An 18,121-nucleotide genomic window follows, 5' to 3' on the forward strand; every position below is an offset into this window, starting at 1 on the left:
ATTATCAATTGAAAAATAGATGTTGAAAATCTTGAATATAAAAACTTAATCAGTAATTTTCCATCTCAAAAAGCGAGAAAGAATAATTTTTAAATAAAAATATAATATTAAAATTATTATTATTATTATTATTTACTTTAAAAGAAAAAAAAAATAAGGCTCAATTTTAAAGTTTCGCCTAAAGTTTTAAAATACATTGAGCCGGCCTTAATGGATGGCGGAGGATTCCACAATGAAACCATCACTTCTCAGTTAGATTAGATGATGGGAAGCAACTTTATTCTAAGGATAAGTAGTGGAAAAGAGTGGGCTTTTTTTTTCTTTTCTAAGCATTAAGAGAGTGGAAAAGACCCGTCTTGATCCTTTCCTATTTCCAAGTAGTGGACATTTGACAACACCAGAGCAATTGTATTTGCAGTTTCAAAATATGCAATTTAAAAAACAGTAATTTTAATAGTATGTAAAATTGTAGTCTAGCCTATATGATAGTATGTTTTAAAAAAACATACTTTTATTACTTTCTTACTTATAGTTTGAAAATATAATTTTTTATTTTTTATTATTATTATTATTATTTTTTTTACGTTTTCAAACTGCAATTTTATAAAAAAAAATTACTCCCAAATGATACAATTTTTTCCATTTTGTTTAAAATCCCACTTTTAATATGCAGAATTGTAAGCCCAAAAGGACTCAAAGAGAAAGAACAAACTGGGCATTACTTAGTCAGTTAAATATTAATATATTTTGAAAACTGATCACCCACCTAACATTAGTGACCATTTTATTGTTTAATGACCTGGGAAATTAAATGAAATGGGGTTCTCTCTATTTCAAAACAAATAAAAATCAAGGATTCTAAGTCATATGAGTTTGGCTTGTCTCGAGTGAAAAAAAGTACTGCAGATTATCTAGTAAAAATAAATAAACGATTAAGATTGTCTTTAATAATAATAATTTAAAAAAAATACTGAAATTTTTCCATAATCTTTCAATCTTAACCGTTCATTTTTTATAAGAGATTTTCAGTAATCTTTTCACCTAGCCGCCTAGGCAAGCCAAACTTAACCCATATAAATTCAAATAAAAACTTCATAGTCTTTTATTTTGAGTCACCAATATATTAATTAAGAAATACATATTAGTCAGCTATCATCAGTACTGAACCTTGACAAATCTATTCATTAAATGCATTCATGGTGTTTTTGTCAATTGTTGAAGAAATTTTGTGGATTCACATCAAGTAGTCCAATATGTACAAATCCAAATCAAAGAAAATAATGGATCTTGCACAAAAGTCTAAAGGCATAAATCAAGGAAAAAGACTGCACAAATCAAGATATATGACTTTTTGTAATAAATATTTTCTCTTAAAAAACATTTCCTGTTGGAAATTTATTAATATATTAATATAATTCATCATCTTGTCTCCGCAGCATGTGAAAGCAGCATGTGAAAGCATGACAGAAAGTTCTCATGTTCTGCAAATTTTCTCTCTTTATCTCCATCTAACATTTATATTCTAAGGTTGACCTTTGATTATATCTGTGGGTTATTTTTCTCACACAATTAATTGGATCCCTACCAACCATGCAACTTCCGGATAGGTATGAGAGAGTGGGAGAAGAGTCAGCAATCAGCATAATTAAGGAGTTTATTTATTTATTTTAATGCCATGCAGAGTGGGAATGGGGCTAGCCTTCTTGTTTGGTAGCTAGGAAAGTTACCCATATCTCGTTTTTTAGGAAGAAAAGTTATCCATAAATTTACATTAATTAAGAAGCAGCATAAGTGCTTGCAATATGTTAATCAATTGAAAACAAGGTTTAAAGCAAAACAACAAATGTTTAGGTGGTTGATTTAGTAAGTGTTTGGTGACTAATTAAAATCAACCCAAAGTCAGCTGAAGGGAGTGATGAAACCATCCACTTTGAATGGTTCAGCCAACAAACAACCCCTTAATTAAAAAAACCAGACAGTCCTTTTTTATTTTTTGCCTTGTTGTCACCTGTGACTAATTATGTCTCAGCCATTTATAAATGAAAGGCCACCAAAAAATATTCCACTTCATGGAATACGTTGGGTTCTAAAAAGTCCTAGGAAAATGGCAGCATGTCTAACAAGACTGGTAAAACTACCTTTTTAGGAAGAAACGCAGAAACTCTATAAGAGGCCGCCTTACTTGAACTTACTTTTGGTGGAAGGAATTTTATTCACATACAATAAAAATAGGTTAAATTATACTTACCAGCATTATTTTTTTATTTTTTTTCTTAAACGGTGCAATTTTGCACTAAGGTAAATTAATAGCTTTAATATAACTGAGACCCCTCACGCGCATTTTCTGTAATATTAACGGTTAAATCTAATTCAGACCGCTAACTTGAAACAAAATGATAAGTTACATGAAATTGTAAGTGCAAAAAGACTGTAGTTTTAGAGGCAAAGTATAATTTACAGTAGAGATATTGATGACAATACTGAGATGCTAAGCCAAATTCAAGATATTAGAAGAACAAGATCTGAACGGTTAGAAAAATTATTGTAATTTTTTTTAACAAAGTCTTGGTCAAATCCAAATTATACCATTTGACTTTCTTGGCTCTCCCTTTCTCTTACTCTCTCTGCTATAATAGAAATTGAATTGCAGATCAAAAAAACATGGAAGAGTGGATGAGACGTGAAAGTCAAAAGGCGGGCATGGCAGCAAATCCCAAGCCGCCTCTTATTTTCCTTCACCTTCTCTTGCTCTCCATACTTCCATTACAGATTACAGCATCACCAGCAACGCAAGCAGAAGCTCTTGTCAAATGGAAAAACAGCCTCACCCCTCCCCCTCCTCTCACTTCATGGTCCCTCTCCAACCTCAAAAACCTCTGCAACTGGACAAGTATTGTTTGCGACTCAACCGGAACAGTCTCCGAGATAAACCTCTCAGGCGGTGCTGAGTTCAATGGAACACAAGTAAAGCTCAATGGAACGCTGGCCCAGTTCAACTTCACTCCATTCCTTAACCTCACCAGCTTCGACCTCAGCCACAACAACCTCAGCGGACCAATACCGTCGGAGATTGGCCGGCTAACGGAGCTTCAGTACGTGAGTCTACTCGACAACTATCTCGATGGGCAAATCCCATATCAGATTAACAATCTTCGAAAGGTATGGTACTTAGACCTTGGATCAAACCTCTTACTAAGTCCTGACTGGTCTAAGTTTTCTGCCAAGCCTTTATTGACCCATCTTGCCTTTAATTACAATGAACTCGCTTCAGAGTTCCCAGGATTTATACTTGATTGTCACAACTTGACCTTCTTGGATTTGTCCCAAAATAAGTTCAATGGAACTATACCAGAATCTTTATTTACCAATTTGGCCAAGCTTGAATTCCTTAATCTTACTGATAATTTATTCCAAGGATCATTGTCACCAAAAATTTCCCACCTTTCCAAGCTCAAAGATCTTCGTCTAGGACGAAACCATTTCAGTGGCCCTATTCCTGAGGATATTGGAGCAATTTTCAATCTTCAAATGATAGAAATGTACAACAATTCATTGGAAGGGAGAATTCCTTCTTCAATAGGCCAGCTCAAGCACCTCTCGATACTTGATCTTAGAATGAATAGCTTGAATTCTAAAATTCCTTCTGAGCTTGGGTTTTGTACAAACCTCACCTTCTTGGCCCTGGCTGAAAATTCATTCACTGGGGAATTGCCTTTGTCCTTGACCAACCTGACTAAAATTACTGACTTGGGTTTATCTGGTAATTCTCTCTCTGGTGTGATCTCACCGGATTTTCTCTCCAATTGGACCGAGTTAATCTCTTTGCAACTTCAGGGGAATCATTTCACTGGAAAAATTCCATCGGAAATAGGCCTATTGACAAAGCTCCAAATACTTTTTCTGTTTAATAATTCGCTTTTTGACTCAATTCCATCCGAGGTTGGGAACTTGAAAGATTTGCCGCAAATAGACCTTTCACAAAACCAGCTCTCTGGTTCGATTCCTCCGACAATTTGGAACCTCACAAACCTTCAAGTCTTACAACTTTTCTCCAACAAACTCACTGGCACAATCCCACCAAATATTGGAAATATGATATCTCTGCAAACTCTTGATCTCAATTCTAACCAACTTGAAGGGGAGTTGCCAGACACCATTTCTCAGCTCGGTAGTTTAACGACAATCTCTCTTTTCAACAATAACTTCTCGGGCACTATTCCGAGTGACTTTGGGAAGTATAGTCCTCTGATTAGTGTTAGCTTCTCCAACAACAGCTTCTCTGGAGAATTGCCACCTAAATTGTGCAGCAGCTTTGCTCTTGAAGTTTTCACAGTGAATAGCAACAACTTCACAGGGCCATTGCCAGAGTGCTTGAGAAATTGCTCAAAACTAAATAGAGCACGGTTTGATGGGAACCGATTCAATGGAAACATTACAAATGCTTTTGGAGTTCATCCAAATCTGAGTGTCATTTATCTTAGTGACAATCAATTTGTTGGTGAAATCTCAGCGGAATGGGGAGAATGTGAATCTCTCACCGATTTGCAGATGTACAGAAATAGAATTTCAGGAAAAATCCCAGTAGAGCTTGGAAAGTTGACTAAACTGCAGGTTTTAAATCTGGACTCCAACCAATTGTTCGGGGAAATTCCAACTGTACTTGGAAATCTAAGCCTGCTGTTGAAGCTCAATCTGAGTAGGAACCATTTGATGGGAGAGATCCCTCAAAGTCTAGGCAATTTGAGTGAGCTTAGCAATCTTGATTTGTCTAGAAACAGTCTGATTGGGAACATACCAAAAGAACTTGGGAATTGTGGTAAATTATTGAGCTTGGACTTGAGCAACAACAACCTGTTAGGTGAAATACCATCCGAGCTTGGTAACTTAATGGAATTGCAGTTGTTGTTGGACCTCAGCAGCAATAGACTCTCAGGAAACATTCCTCAAAACCTTGCAAAGCTTTCAAAATTGGAGAGTCTTAATGTGTCACATAACCAACTTTCAGGGGAAATCCCTTCATCATTTAGCACCAGCATGGTTAGTCTACGCAATAGCTCCATCGATTTTTCCTACAACAATTTAACAGGTCCGATCCCGACGGGTATAGTTTTTGAAGATGCACCTGCAAAAGCTTATGTTGGAAACTCAGGTTTGTGTGGAAAGGCAGAAGGACTAACTCCTTGTTACACAGATTCTAGAAAGAAAAAGCATTCTAATAGAACGCTATTGGTTGTCCTCATTCCTATTTGTGGCCTATTACTGCTTGCAACCATTGTTGTCAGAATCATAATATGTTACTGGAAGACGAAACCCCTTGATGAAGAATGCAGAACACTTAGAGAGTATGATGAGAAGTCTGAGTCACTGATATGGGAAAGAGAAGGTAAATTTACATTCGGGGATATCGTGAAGGCCACAGAAAACTTCCATGAGAAGTACTGCATCGGAAAAGGAGGATTTGGAAGTGTATACAAAGCTGAATTGAAAACAGGTCAAATTGTTGCAGTTAAAAGGCTCAACATGTCAGACTCCAATGACATCTCAGCAGCCAGTCGCAAGAGTTTTGAGAATGAGATTCGTATGTTGACAGAAGTCAGGCACCGCAATATCATTAGGCTTTATGGGTTCTGTTCCATTAGGGGATGCATGTACTTGGTTTATGAATATGTAGAGAAAGGCAGTTTGGGAAATGTATTGTATGGGGTGGAAGGGAAAGCAAAACTGGACTGGGGTAGAAGGGTGAACATCGTGCAAGGTATGGCTCATGCAATTGCATACTTGCACCATGATTGCACTCCTCCAATTGTGCACCGAGACATAACTGTGAACAACATCTTGTTGGAGTCAGAGTTCGAACCGCGACTCGCAGATTTTGGCATTGCAAGATTGTTGAGTTCAAATACAACTAATTGGACAACAATTGCTGGGTCTTATGGCTACATGGCTCCAGGTAAGTTAACAATCTAGTTTCTGCATTTTTTTGTACTGCTCATTTCAGATTTTTGTCTTAGGATAGACATCTTTCCTATAATAATTATGAAAATAGTTTTTCTTTTTTTTTTTTTTTATTAGATTGAGTAATGGGTAGGATTGGGGTCCCTAAAATTCCCTGCCTGAATTTCTTAGAATTATGATAAGAAATTTCAGAGGATCCTCATTCAGTAGAGTATGAGAAACCCTTTAAAGGAGAAATAATTTCTCATTTTAGGAAGTGTTTATCTTATCCTTAAACGGATGTTTATTTTGTTTAATGGTTGTGTAGAGCTTGCGTTTACGATGCGAATAACAGACAAATGCGACATTTATAGCTTCGGAGTGGTGGCATTAGAAGTTATGATGGGCAGGCACCCAAGGGAGCTCCTATCTTCCCTGTCATCGTCCAAATCAACAAAAGCAACACCAATTGCAGATGGTGCAGAATTTCTTCTAAAGGATGTGCTAGACCAAGGACTCCCACAACCCAAAGGCCAAATTGCGCAGGAGGTTGCATTTGTGGTGACAATGGCCTTACATTGCGTGAGTGACACACCAGAATCACGACCCACCATGCGTTTTGTGGCACAAGAACTCTCAGCTCGGACCCAAGCTTGCAATTCCTACCCAATGGACACGATGACCATTAGCAAGCTCACAAGCTTTCAGAAATAGAACAAATTGGCATTCTAGTAGCACCTAGTAAATAAAAATGTTGGACCTTGAGGTTCCAAGTATACTAATAGTGTAATATAATCTTTTATATTTCTGAATAATCTTTAGGGTTGATGTCTAGTTGAGGACTAGTAACAACAATCTTTAACCCTAATAGTAGTACTCTTTTGCCATATGAGTTCCTTCTTATGACTCGTATATTTCTTTTGTGAGTAATTAAAAACCATATTTTTATCTCATTACAATCTTACCCGCTGACATGGTAGTGCCAATCAACCCCAATATATCAATATGGCGAAATAATGGTGAGATAAAAGTTTATTTATAGTATTACTCTCATTCCATAGTATTTCATGTACATAATCTAATTTTTACTATAAATATTTTCACCTGTCATTATCAGCCGAGTTTTAAGATTGTCTAAGTTTTAGCAAGTAGCCTATTAGAATATACTCGAGTAAAGAGAAAACTAAGTCCTATATTGAAAATATATCATAGATATGATTGGTTAATATGACATCGTATTTAAACCCGTCATTTCCATTTCAAGTAGAATAGAAAGTAATTATCTCATGGTATAAAATAAATTTTACCTCATGGTATAAAATAAATTTTACAAATTTAATTGTATATATGTTGTTACAAGATGAATACATTGCCACATATTTACAATCTTACAGTGTTTGATACAATGAAATAAAATTTAGACCAAGAGAGATGTTTCAATATGTTAATATTATAATCTCATTAAAATACTTCCAATATGTTAATCTCTTCAATATAACCGAAGACTTTTTTTCTTCTACCCAACCATTTTCCCTCCAGTACTCAATCATATTAAATTAATTGTTTATGAACCTTCTTTCTTTTTTCCTTGGCACTGACTTTCTTTATCATGCTGTCGTCCTTTTCTTTTTCACCTTTTCTCCGGCTGCTCAAAACCTGACCTTTGAGTACGTGGAAATGTTGGAAAGTTGACTTTGACTAGTGGAATTTTTGGCTTCTACATAACTTGCCAGCTTCCCAGGATGGTTCCTGGAAAGCATGCACAAGCCGACATGGCTGCTAGTGGGGACACTTCAATTAATTTGCATTTCCTCCAGTGACAATCAATTAACAAGTGACCACCAATCAAAACAACATAAACACAATTTAGATAGATGGAGGAGATACAACTTCTAATATGCCATATTAGCATACAATCAAGAGTTACATTAATTTGCTCTGTCTTATCAAATATGGCCAATATATTTGCTACAATTCTTGTTTGTCCTCGTTACTTTTGCTGCTACTGCACAGGATCTAGATCTGCATCAATTGTGAGATGAACTACAACAGGATCGTCTACCTAAATGAAGAAATATTTACGAAAGATTTCACTGAACTGGATTTGCTCCTTCCAACTATACAGTCTAGTGGTCGAGTATCAGGGTACTAACTCAGAGGATATCGAACTGCTGAAACCATAGGGCTTTATAGTTCTTTCTGGCTGCAACTTTAGAAGGGGTATAAATGTTTTTTTTTTGGATTTGTTCAGTAATCTGTGTAGTGCATGGTGCATAGAACGGAAAGGCAGAATTTTTTTTTTTTGATTGTGCTAGTTTAGTTAAAGCTATATGCAAGGGGGACAGGATCTTTAACCCCCACCTCCAAGTTAGCAGATGTGGTTGTATGACTAAAAACCAAGGAAATTCATATAACTAAAAACCAACAACATCATACTGAACTGTGTTAGAACCAGCTTCTATGAAACTTGAACCTGCATAGATTTACTCCCTGCAAATGAAATTGATTCTCTGTCATGAGGCCTGGAGAGGGCTTCGTGCTCGCAACCTGAAGGCATGACAGGTTGAATGCTGCCTGGATTCAGTGGAAAAAGCGTTTTGTAGTAACCATCCATAATGGCCGTAAAATTGCAAGTTTCTGCAACCTTAGGAATCTGTTCATAATAGACATGCAACACTTAGGATACAGAAAAATTAAATCTTTAAGCTAGAGGAGTAACATACTTGAACAAAATTTTGGGCAGCAAAATCCTGTATCAGTAGACTATATAGTACAATTACAGTCTCATCTGAGAGGTGTTTGCAACTAGTATTTCCCTGTTAGTCCATTGTTGCAAAAGTAAAGGCATAATCTTTCTGCCTTCAATTTAAATAGTATTTCCCCTTTCTAATGGATAACAATTTGCCACCAATGGCAAATTCATTCCAGAGGGTATGTTTTTTTACTACCTTTCTTCAAAAGCAGTATGCCACTTATGACAAAGAACAACCCAAGAATTTATTTGTTTAACCACCTACAGACACTACAATCTATTATATATTCTCCCCATGGCCTCTCTACCTCAAAGTTTTTAATAGAGTTGCTATTCCATCTGGACAATTTTTTTCTCCAAATTAGGTTAAAGGAAACTCTTTCAACCTAGTCTATTAAACTAACATCAATTCTTAGAGCATGTAATTCTCCCATGCATTTTTAATAGAGCATGTGATTCTCATGTGCATTTTAAAAATAAATGGGAAAAATCACACGTTCTAAGGTCATATCCAACCCAGTTTGAAGGAAAAGTTTGTCGATTCTCACTTCCAAAGCAATAAAAATATAAATTCAAGTTTTAGAGAAACATTTTACTTTGTTCCCCCAAAACTATACCCAATTATCCCATGAATTCTAAGTCATTGAAGTAGAAGACAATACAATAGTTCTCGTTAGCAATTTCAACAAACAACGAAAGAGACACTTGGCAAAAGTGGGTACCTGGTAAATGTCACGCATATAAGCATGAAGATTGGGATACTCAAGTAGCTTCTTCTTGGTGCACTTGAAGAGGACATTGTACACAATATCGAACCGAATCAAAGTAGTAAACAGGCATATATCTGCAAGGGTCAATGCATCTCCACACAAGTAGCGGAAACTACCCAAGTGATCATCTAACATCTCCAATGTACTGAACAACTCATTCACCGCCGTATTGTATGCCCCTTGGCTTTGAGCAAACCCACATCTGCCAAATGCAATATCATAACACATTTACACATCACACTAATCCAAGTACGTGACCATTCTCTTCCATCTAAAGAAAATTCCAATAGGACCTAAATAAATCAAGAATAATGCTACTCTTCACACTAATTTCATTCATTTTAAATGACTTCTTTTTTTTCTTAAGTAGCTCATGGAAAAACTGCTTAAAACATGTTATATCCGTCGGAATAAACTGAGTATGATAAATGAGTGTGAAAAGTAGTATTATTCATAAATCAATGAAAAATGCTTGGTACTTGCTTTTACCACAATCCCTTACAATCTTAAACGACAACCCCTTACAAGCTCACGCCACAATATCTTAATAGTAAAAAATTAAGCAACAAAATTTGACATCATCTTAATTGTAAAAAACTCAAGCAACAAAATTTGACCCGTACATATCACATGGACTGCTACATCAGTTTGTATGGAGACTTTATAACAAAAGCTGCAGTATCATATCAGTTTGAAATGAGACTGTAGTAAAAGCTGGAATAGCTCTGGCAACGTTTCTTACCTATAAACCCCATTATTGACAGTGGGGTAAATTATGCGATTCCATTCCTCAATCTTTCCCTTCAATGGCTCCGGGGATAGATTTACACCTGGATTGCCCGCTATCCCGTTTAGTCCCGAATTGAACAATTCAATTATATCGTAACTCTCATTGCAGACCACCTCTTTCCTTTGTGCATCCCACAGCATTGGCACAGTGGACCGCCCATCATACCCTCCACTCCTGAGCTTATAAACCTCTCTCAGATTCCGGCACCCATTGGCATAGTCCCGAGTGGGGACGAGGATATCCCCATCCGCATATGGGACATCCTTGAATTCCCACGAGCCGTCAAGGCCCGGGGAGGCTATTGAGACGGTCACGGCCTCTTCGAGGCCCTTGAGGGCCCGGACTATGAGGGTCCGGTGAGCCCATGGGCACGGGAGGCCTACGTAGAGGTGAAGGGCGGTTGGGCTTTGGCGGGTAAAGCTGCTTGCACGGAATCTGGAGGCGGGTCTAGAGTAACTGCCGGAGGGATCGGAGGGGGCGTGCTGGGACATCATGAGCTGCCACGCGGAGTGCCAGGCGGTGCGGACGGTGGAGATTAGGAGTCCCGGCGGGAGGGATGGGCCCCAGAGGAGGTTGGTTATGGAGGTGAGGAGGGAAGGGTTAGAGGGTGGGGGTGGGGGTTTTTGGTTCAGGGACATTCTGGTGGCGCTGACGTGGCATGAGGTGGCAAGTTTGGGATTGGAGAGGTTGGTGGATTTCTTGGGTGGCGGTGGGATGGGAAGGAGGTGGGGGATGAGGAGGGAAGTGTTGGGCATTTTAGTGGGTTCCTTCGGTTCGCCTTGAGAGTGGAGATGAACCAAAAAAAAAAATGTAAAAGATTTAGTTCAGCTATTTGTGTTATTTTTAAAAATAAAATAATTGATCTACATAAGAATTTAGTTATAATTAATTGTATTATGGAGAAATATAAAGTATTTTTTTATAAATTTACATTTCTTTTTTTTTCGTAGAAATTTTTTTTGTCGCAAAATATATGCTTAACTTTTGTAAATGTAAGAGTTAATTTATCATTTTAAAAATTAATAATAAAAAAAAAAAAAAAAAAAAAAGAATTAAGATGGTTAATGGAGGCTAGGAGGAGTGTCCTACAGACTAACACTCCTTCACTTTTATTCTCACCTTCTTTTAAGTAGTTTTACAATTAAGGAACATATTTACTTTGTAAAGACTAGATCTATAATATGAATAGCCCAAATACAAAAACAAAAATAAAAAATAATTAGAAACTAAAAATTCAGTCATAAAAGTTAAGACTCCACACCGATCTACTCTATCCTCAACTCGCAGGCCAAGACAAACAAAATAAAAAACAACAACCCCACAAGCATAAGCGAAAGAGCACGGCATTTCGGAAGACACGCCTTGGCCGAAAAAAACGATCGGATCTAAGGTTGAACAAAACAAAAATAAAAAACAACTAAAAACTAAAAATTCGGCTATGAGAGTTAAGTCCCTACACCGATCTATTATATCATCAACCCGAAGGCTAGAACAATAAATCCATCATCAACCCAAAGACCAGGACAAACAAAATAAAGAGAAAAAAAATCCCACAAGCAACAGCGGAAGAGCATGGCATTTCGGAAGACATGCCTTCGCCGAAAAAGACGATCAGATCTAAAGTTGAACAAAAACAAAAATAAAAAACAACTAGAAACTAAAAATTTGACCATGAGAATTAAGCCCCCACACCGATCTACTCCATCCTCAACCGAAGGCCAGGACAACAAATCAATCATCAACCCAAAGGACAGGACAAACAAAATAAAAAACAAAAACCCCACAAGCAGTAGTGGAAGAGCACGACATCGTAGACATCCTTAAGAAGATACGCTTTGGTCGAAGAAGACGATCAGATTTAAAGTTGAAGACACTAGATCTAGATCTACAAACTAATTCTAAAGCAACTCACCAGAAAACGGAGACCAGTAGGGCCTATAGAGAAGACATCAAGTACTACTACTGTGCAAAAGGAAGAGAGAAGATCTACATCTAGACCTTCCCTACTCTTGAAGTTCTTCTTAATGTTGTCTAGAAGAAAAGAGAGGATAAATCAACTTTAGTTAAAAAATAGTAATGTTACAGAGTTATATGTTACATTTTTATCTAATAATCATCTCGTAATGTTGATGTAACAGTTTTAATTAACTTTTAAATTTTATTTTCTCCGTTGAACACGGGAAAACCATTGTTGAGGGCGGGAAAACCAGGAAGCCTACAGCAAGCACCTTCTATTTTCTCTGTGCGTTTTTTCTCAACAACTGCTTTACTTTCCAAATCCAACCGATCATCCAGACTCAGACTGGGCCTTTCTTCACTGTTCCACTAGTTTGAGGTAATTTTTGCGCGTATCAGAGAATCTAAAACCAAGTATTATGACTGGGGAAGATGGGCTAGAACCACCCGGACATTACCTTGGAGGAAATGGTGAAACTGACAAAAGGGTTCGTAGATATACTGATTCTGGCATCTGGGTATCAATCCTCTGGTCGTCTTGCCCACTGGGATCCCCAAAACATCAAGAAAGCCTTTCAGTGGGGCCTCTTCTTTGAAAATGTCAGTATATATATGCGTGAGTGATTGCCTGTGGGTGTGTTTATGTTGTTGGATTGTTGGTTCTATGGAATATCACTAGGAATCTCTTAGATATTGATGCTCTCCTCATTTTATAAACCCTTTTTTGGTTTCTCGGTGATTGGATACTTGCTATAGATTGCTGATTTTTAAGTAGGGTACATAGTGTTTATTGTATCGATCATGGGGTGTACGTGTGTGTGTCTGATTTTTCTGCTGCCACTAATAGCATAATGTGTTCACATATGTTATCTCTTTTCCAATTGAACTTGATATTTCGTTTTGATTTTTACATAAGAATATGCATCAATGCCTTTGCTTTTAGCTGGGGTAGCATAATTGAAGTTTTGTTTTTTTTTTTTTTCCTGGTAATAATGGGTAACCTTCTTAACAATATTAATACTAATAAATAAAAAAATGTCCAGTTGTTTAGCCGCTTGAGAAGCTCAGATTTTTACCAGGAGTCAGTGGAGGAACTTGATGCAGCTCTATCTGAAATGACTTCCAATGCTCCTTTCCCTCAGGTTGTGGATAGTATTTTGTTCGGGAAAGTCCACGTAACCCTCTTAAACTACCACTTAATTAACAATGTCCTTCCCAAACTTTCAATTGTGACAATATTTTTCCCAAACTACAAAAAAATTGTCAATGTTCCCCCGAATGACGAAATTATCTTTAGTAAAATAAAAACAAAAATACTAAAACTTCTAGAAAAAGCTTTTTTTTTTAAAAAAAATCAATTTTATAAGGAAAAAAAATCGATTTTTTTTTTTTTTTTTTTTATAAAAATTGAAAATTTTCGTTTTTTTATTTTATTTTTGTTTTATAATTTTATTTAAATAAAAATTTACGTTTAAAAAAATAAAATTTTCCTTTAATAAAATGAAATTTTTTGTTTTTAAAAACTAAATTAAAAAAATAGTTTTTTTTTTTTAAAAAAATAAAAATTTCCGTTTTAAAAAAATTAAAAATTAAAAATTTTCGTTTAAAAAATATTACTTTTACATTAAAATTTTTCGTTTTTTTAAAAAATTAAATTTTTTTTTTTTTTGAATTTATAGGAATATTTTTGTCTTATTGAGAAATCTATAAGGGCATTTTTGTCTTATTGCTAGTCTTGGGGGGAGGGGAGGGGACATTGACAATGTTTTAGTAGTTTTGAAGGAACATTGTCACAATTGAAAGTTTGGAGGAGACATTATCAATTGTATGGTAATTTGAATGGGTATATAAACTTTACCTTTATGTACCTTGATTTTAGAACTAATCAGATTACTTGTGACAATGTGATTGCTTTGTTGTATAAAAACAGGGTCTTCTGCTACTCTTACCAAGGCACGAGGATTTGTATTAGCACATTTTATCCAAACTTTACCTTTGAGGGATTCACATCTTAGAGCTTTTCTGGCTGCAGTCATTGAAATGAAGCTTGATGAACTATCAGAAACAGAGCATGATTGCTTTCTAAATGCATATCTGAACAAGTTGACTCTGCAGAATACATCACTTATCTCGATTCCAGATGACAGGGGTTTCAGGAAGGATTTAGTTATTCAATCCCCATTCCCAAGCATTGCTTCAATTAACAAGATTGAAAAATGCATTGGTGATGATTTTACAAAGTATGCTGTTCTAGAGATCTTGAAGAGGCGGTGTGCAGTGTCTTGCATATCAACTGTTGAGACAGGCTTAAATATTCTCTCAAATGCCATCAGACATGGCAGTCAGTCTGATAATAATTTACTCAATGAACAACTAAAGAAAGAAAATGCTTTCAGCGCTGAAAATGCCCTTTAGTCCATTGCTAAGCCTTTTTCTTTTTGTTTTTTATGTTGCTATGAAGTACACTAAACTTTCATAATAAATTCTATGTGGTGCTCGGGTCCGTAGACCTATAAAATCAATTTGATTATTGCAAATTTCAAGTTGTGATACAAAAAGTCAATTTTCTGTTCCTCCTCAACCAAATTCTTAAAACGACAACCTTATCTCTCGCTAGTTTAGTTAGTGCTTCAGTTTAGAAGCATTTAAATAGGTGTTTAAGAAAATGCCTCCATTTGCTAGGTCTATAGAAATGGGAATTACTTGGAGCTTGTAATTAGTATGTAGACAAGGATTTTAATGTTTGGTTTAAATATGTTGGGAGTTAATATGTTTGTAACAAATGTTTTCTCATGTATCAGATCTTTGTTTAGCAGGGCAATACTCAATACATAGTAATTTTCTGGGCTGAGTTTTTAACAACTATATGTTCAGACATAGCTACTGTAGCAGTTGCCACTCAAGAACATATTGTGGATCATGCTGTTCTCATTCATATCGCAGAATGTTGGCTTTCTTTACCATATTCTAGAAATAAAAGTTGATAAAATCTAAGATTTGTATATTGTTGTTTTCTTCTTGCAAGTAAATGTTGTAATCATCCAGCTTCTAACTCATCATTTTTCTTTGCTTATACGTGCTCTTATTGTTTGAGCTGTGCATTGGAGGCCACTGTTTACATCACTATTTATGGTTACTTCCGTGGTTTAAGCTAGGAAAGTGACATTCTTGACTATCTGACTGCACTGCTGGGTGGTCAACTGCATGAATTATGGAAAATGTCCCCTGTCCTTGCAGCCGCTGCAATTCCACTCTGGTAGTCCAATGATTCTTCTATGTAATGTTTGCATGCAAGATGAAATGTGTACCAGTTCATTTTATTTTTTTAAGAATTGAGTTGGAATTAGAGACAGATTTCCAATTAGAACAACTTTTTCAAAGGGCCTAATATTTAGAGTGTATTTTGATTGTGGTGATATTTTCATATTTGAGGAGACTCTAGTTCTCCATAGGATCCAGATACCTCTTCTAAAACAGCCCTGCAAACTTTTTTGAAACCTTCTAGTGTTTTCAGTTCACTTGCTTTGCATTTGAAGATGGTAATAACTAGCGTCGCAGGTCTCCCTTGTTAAGATTGTACTTGAGCGAAGTGGAGACTCAATTCAAAGGAGATTTTTCGACAATGAGGTTTTGTATTTGTGTATCTCTTTCCCTTATTGCAATGTGTTTCCATATGTTTGATCCCTGTGAAACAATACTTCCATTTCTTCGAGGAATTTGTATTTATTCTGTTATGTAGATGCTGCAATTGTACTCAAGATAGGAAGGAACACAACGCCTGTGAGTATATTCAATGACACCCACATTTTTTTTTTCCTCCCGCTGCTGTTCATAGAGATACATCTCGCTGTCCTCTGTAGTTTGTCATAGTTTAGGACTCTTGTAATGAATATCTATAAGATTGAACATCTCATCATGTGATTTAATGTGTGAGGAATCGAACCAGAGAGGTGAAATTATTGTTTGAGTGCTTGCTGGCTGAAACTCAAACAATCACAAAATTTGGCTGATTATGGATGGTGAAATTATTTATAGTAAACATTATATTCTGTACATGAAACGCTATGGAAGAAACATACAAGTCATAAGGAAAAGTTATATGGCAAAAGAGTACCACTGTTAGGGTTTAAGATTGTTGTCACTGGTGCTGAACCGAACATCAACCCTAGAGATTATTCCAAAATACAAAAGATAATACTAGCATACATAGAGCCTCAAGGTCCAACATTTGTATTTACCGGATGCTTCCAGACTGCCAATTTGTTCTGTTTCTAAAAGCTAGTGAGCTTGCTAATGGTCATCGTGTCCATTGGGTAGGAATTGCAAGCTTGGGTTTGAGTTGACAGTTTTTGTGCCACAAAACACATGGTGGGTTGGGACTCTGGCGTGTCACTTACGCAATGTAAGGCCATTGTAACCACAAATGCCACATCATGCGCAATTTGGCCGGTTAGTTGTGAGAGTCTTTGGTCTAGCACATCCTTTAGAAGAAATTCTGCACTGCCTGAAATTGGTGTTGCTTTTGTTGATTTGGACGATGACTGGGAAGATAAGAGCTCCCTTGGGTGCCTGCCCATGATAGCTTCTAATGCCACCACTCCGAAGTTATAAACGTCACATTTATCCGTTACTCGCATCATGAATGCAAGTTCTGTGCATCCATAAAACAAAATCGACATTCGTATAAGGATAAGATAAACCCTTCCTGATACGAGAAATCATTTCTTCTTTGAAGAGTTTCTCATACCCCACTAAATGAGGATCCCCTGAAATTTCTAGTCCGGATTCTAAGGCATTCAAGCACGGAATTTTAGGACCCGATCCTACTCCATTACTCAAAACAATTACCTTTTTTAAAAAAAATTACCTTTTCTCATAATTATTATAGGAAAGTGGTCTATCCTAAGACAAATACCTAAAATGATCAATACAAAAATGCATAAACTAGATTGTTAGCTTACCTGGAGCCATGTAGCCATAAGACCCAGCAATTGTTGTCCAATTAGTTGTATTTGAACTCAACAATCTTGTAATGCCAAAATCTAAGAGCCGTGGTTCGAACTCTGACTCCAGCAAGATGCTGTTCATAGTTATGTCTCGATGCACAATTGGAGGAGTGCAATCATGGTGCAAGTATGCAATTGCATGAGCCACACCTTGCACGATTTTCACCCTGCACGATTTTCACCCTTCTTTCCCAGTCCAGTTCTGCTTTCCCTCCCACCCCATACAATACGCTTCCCAAACTTCCTTTCTCCACATATTCATAAACCAAGCACATGCACCAGCGAGTGGCATGGAACCCATAAAGCTTAATGATTTGCGGTGTTTGACTTCTGTCAACATCTGTATCTCATTCGCAAAACTCTTGTGACTGGCTACAAGGATGTCATTAGAGTCTGACATGTTAAATCTTTTAACTGCAACAATCTGACTTGTTGGTAATGCTACTTTGTAAACGCTTCCAAATCCTCATTTTCCAATGCTAATGATATGTCAACAGCGACGACATCTGAAGGTCGCCACTAATGTTCTTGAAGAAAAAAAAAAATTAAATAATAGCCTATTAAGAGCCCCTACATTTTCTTCAAATTATATACTGCAAAATAGTGAAGTTGTACCTATAGTTATATAAAATCATATTAAGAATGTTTTATAGTTGTTAATTATTTTTTGGGTGTTAATTCTTCATAAAAAAGCTTATTTTTGGGTTATTATTTTTGCATTCCATTCTAGCAAGATTTCCTCTCATATTTGTGCATATATGAAATTATAGATTTGTTTTTTAAAAAATAATTATTAAAAAGTCGCCGCTATTAATAAACAGCAACTTTTCCATCGAAATTTTTTGACGCATTCCCTGCAACATTTCCCACCAAAAATTTTGGGGGTGTTTAAAACTTATACCTAAAAGCTTAA

The 18,121-nt window shown here is 36.3% G+C and overlaps 2 protein-coding genes and 2 pseudogenes across 2 annotated transcripts; 2 read left to right on the forward strand and 2 right to left on the reverse strand.

The window, feature by feature from the left end:
• The first annotated feature begins 2,630 nt into the window (after window positions 1-2,630).
• LOC132165379 (uncharacterized) lies at window positions 2,631-6,751 on the forward strand. Its single transcript, XM_059575912.2, has 2 exons — window positions 2,631-5,950; window positions 6,263-6,751. Exons 1-2 carry the CDS (start codon window positions 2,662-2,664, stop codon window positions 6,646-6,648), a joined length of 3,675 nt encoding a protein of 1,224 aa, XP_059431895.2. The 5' UTR covers window positions 2,631-2,661; the 3' UTR covers window positions 6,649-6,751.
• Window positions 6,752-7,779: 1,028 nt separating this feature from the next.
• LOC132165380 (uncharacterized) lies at window positions 7,780-11,031 on the reverse strand. The gene is made up of 3 exons (XM_059575913.2): window positions 10,199-11,031; window positions 9,409-9,658; window positions 7,780-8,587 (listed from the first exon to the last, which is right to left on the reverse strand). Exons 1-3 carry the CDS (start codon window positions 10,999-11,001, stop codon window positions 8,393-8,395), a joined length of 1,248 nt encoding a protein of 415 aa, XP_059431896.2. The 5' UTR covers window positions 11,002-11,031; the 3' UTR covers window positions 7,780-8,392.
• A 1,603-nt stretch (window positions 11,032-12,634) lies between these two features.
• On the forward strand, window positions 12,635-14,617 carry LOC148583190 (uncharacterized; annotated as a pseudogene).
• A 1,882-nt stretch (window positions 14,618-16,499) lies between these two features.
• Window positions 16,500-17,483, reverse strand: LOC148583191 (MDIS1-interacting receptor like kinase 2 pseudogene; annotated as a pseudogene).
• Between the last annotated feature and the right edge of the window lie 638 nt (window positions 17,484-18,121).

The sequence above is a fragment of the Corylus avellana genome, chromosome 11, assembly GCF_965113065.1.
Source record: "Corylus avellana chromosome 11, dhCorAvel1.hap1.2, whole genome shotgun sequence".
Taxonomy (NCBI): Eukaryota; Viridiplantae; Streptophyta; class Magnoliopsida; order Fagales; family Betulaceae; genus Corylus; species Corylus avellana.

Bases quoted from the DNA above. Each gene is read 5' to 3' on its own strand.
- LOC132165379 (XM_059575912.2), top strand. From the start codon at position 2,662: ATGGAAGAGTGGATGAGACGTGAAAGTCAAAAGGCGGGCATGGCAGCA. The intron at 5,951-6,262 runs GTAAGTTAACAA...ATGGTTGTGTAG, and splicing joins TTATGGCTACATGGCTCCAG to AGCTTGCGTTTACGATGCGA.
- LOC132165380 (XM_059575913.2), bottom strand. From the start codon at position 11,001: ATGCCCAACACTTCCCTCCTCATCCCCCACCTCCTTCCCATCCCACCG. The intron at 9,659-10,198 runs GTAAGAAACGTT...TGCATTTGGCAG, and splicing joins GTCAATAATGGGGTTTATAG to ATGTGGGTTTGCTCAAAGCC. The intron at 8,588-9,408 runs GTACCCACTTTT...TATTATGAACAG, and splicing joins ATATGCGTGACATTTACCAG to ATTCCTAAGGTTGCAGAAAC.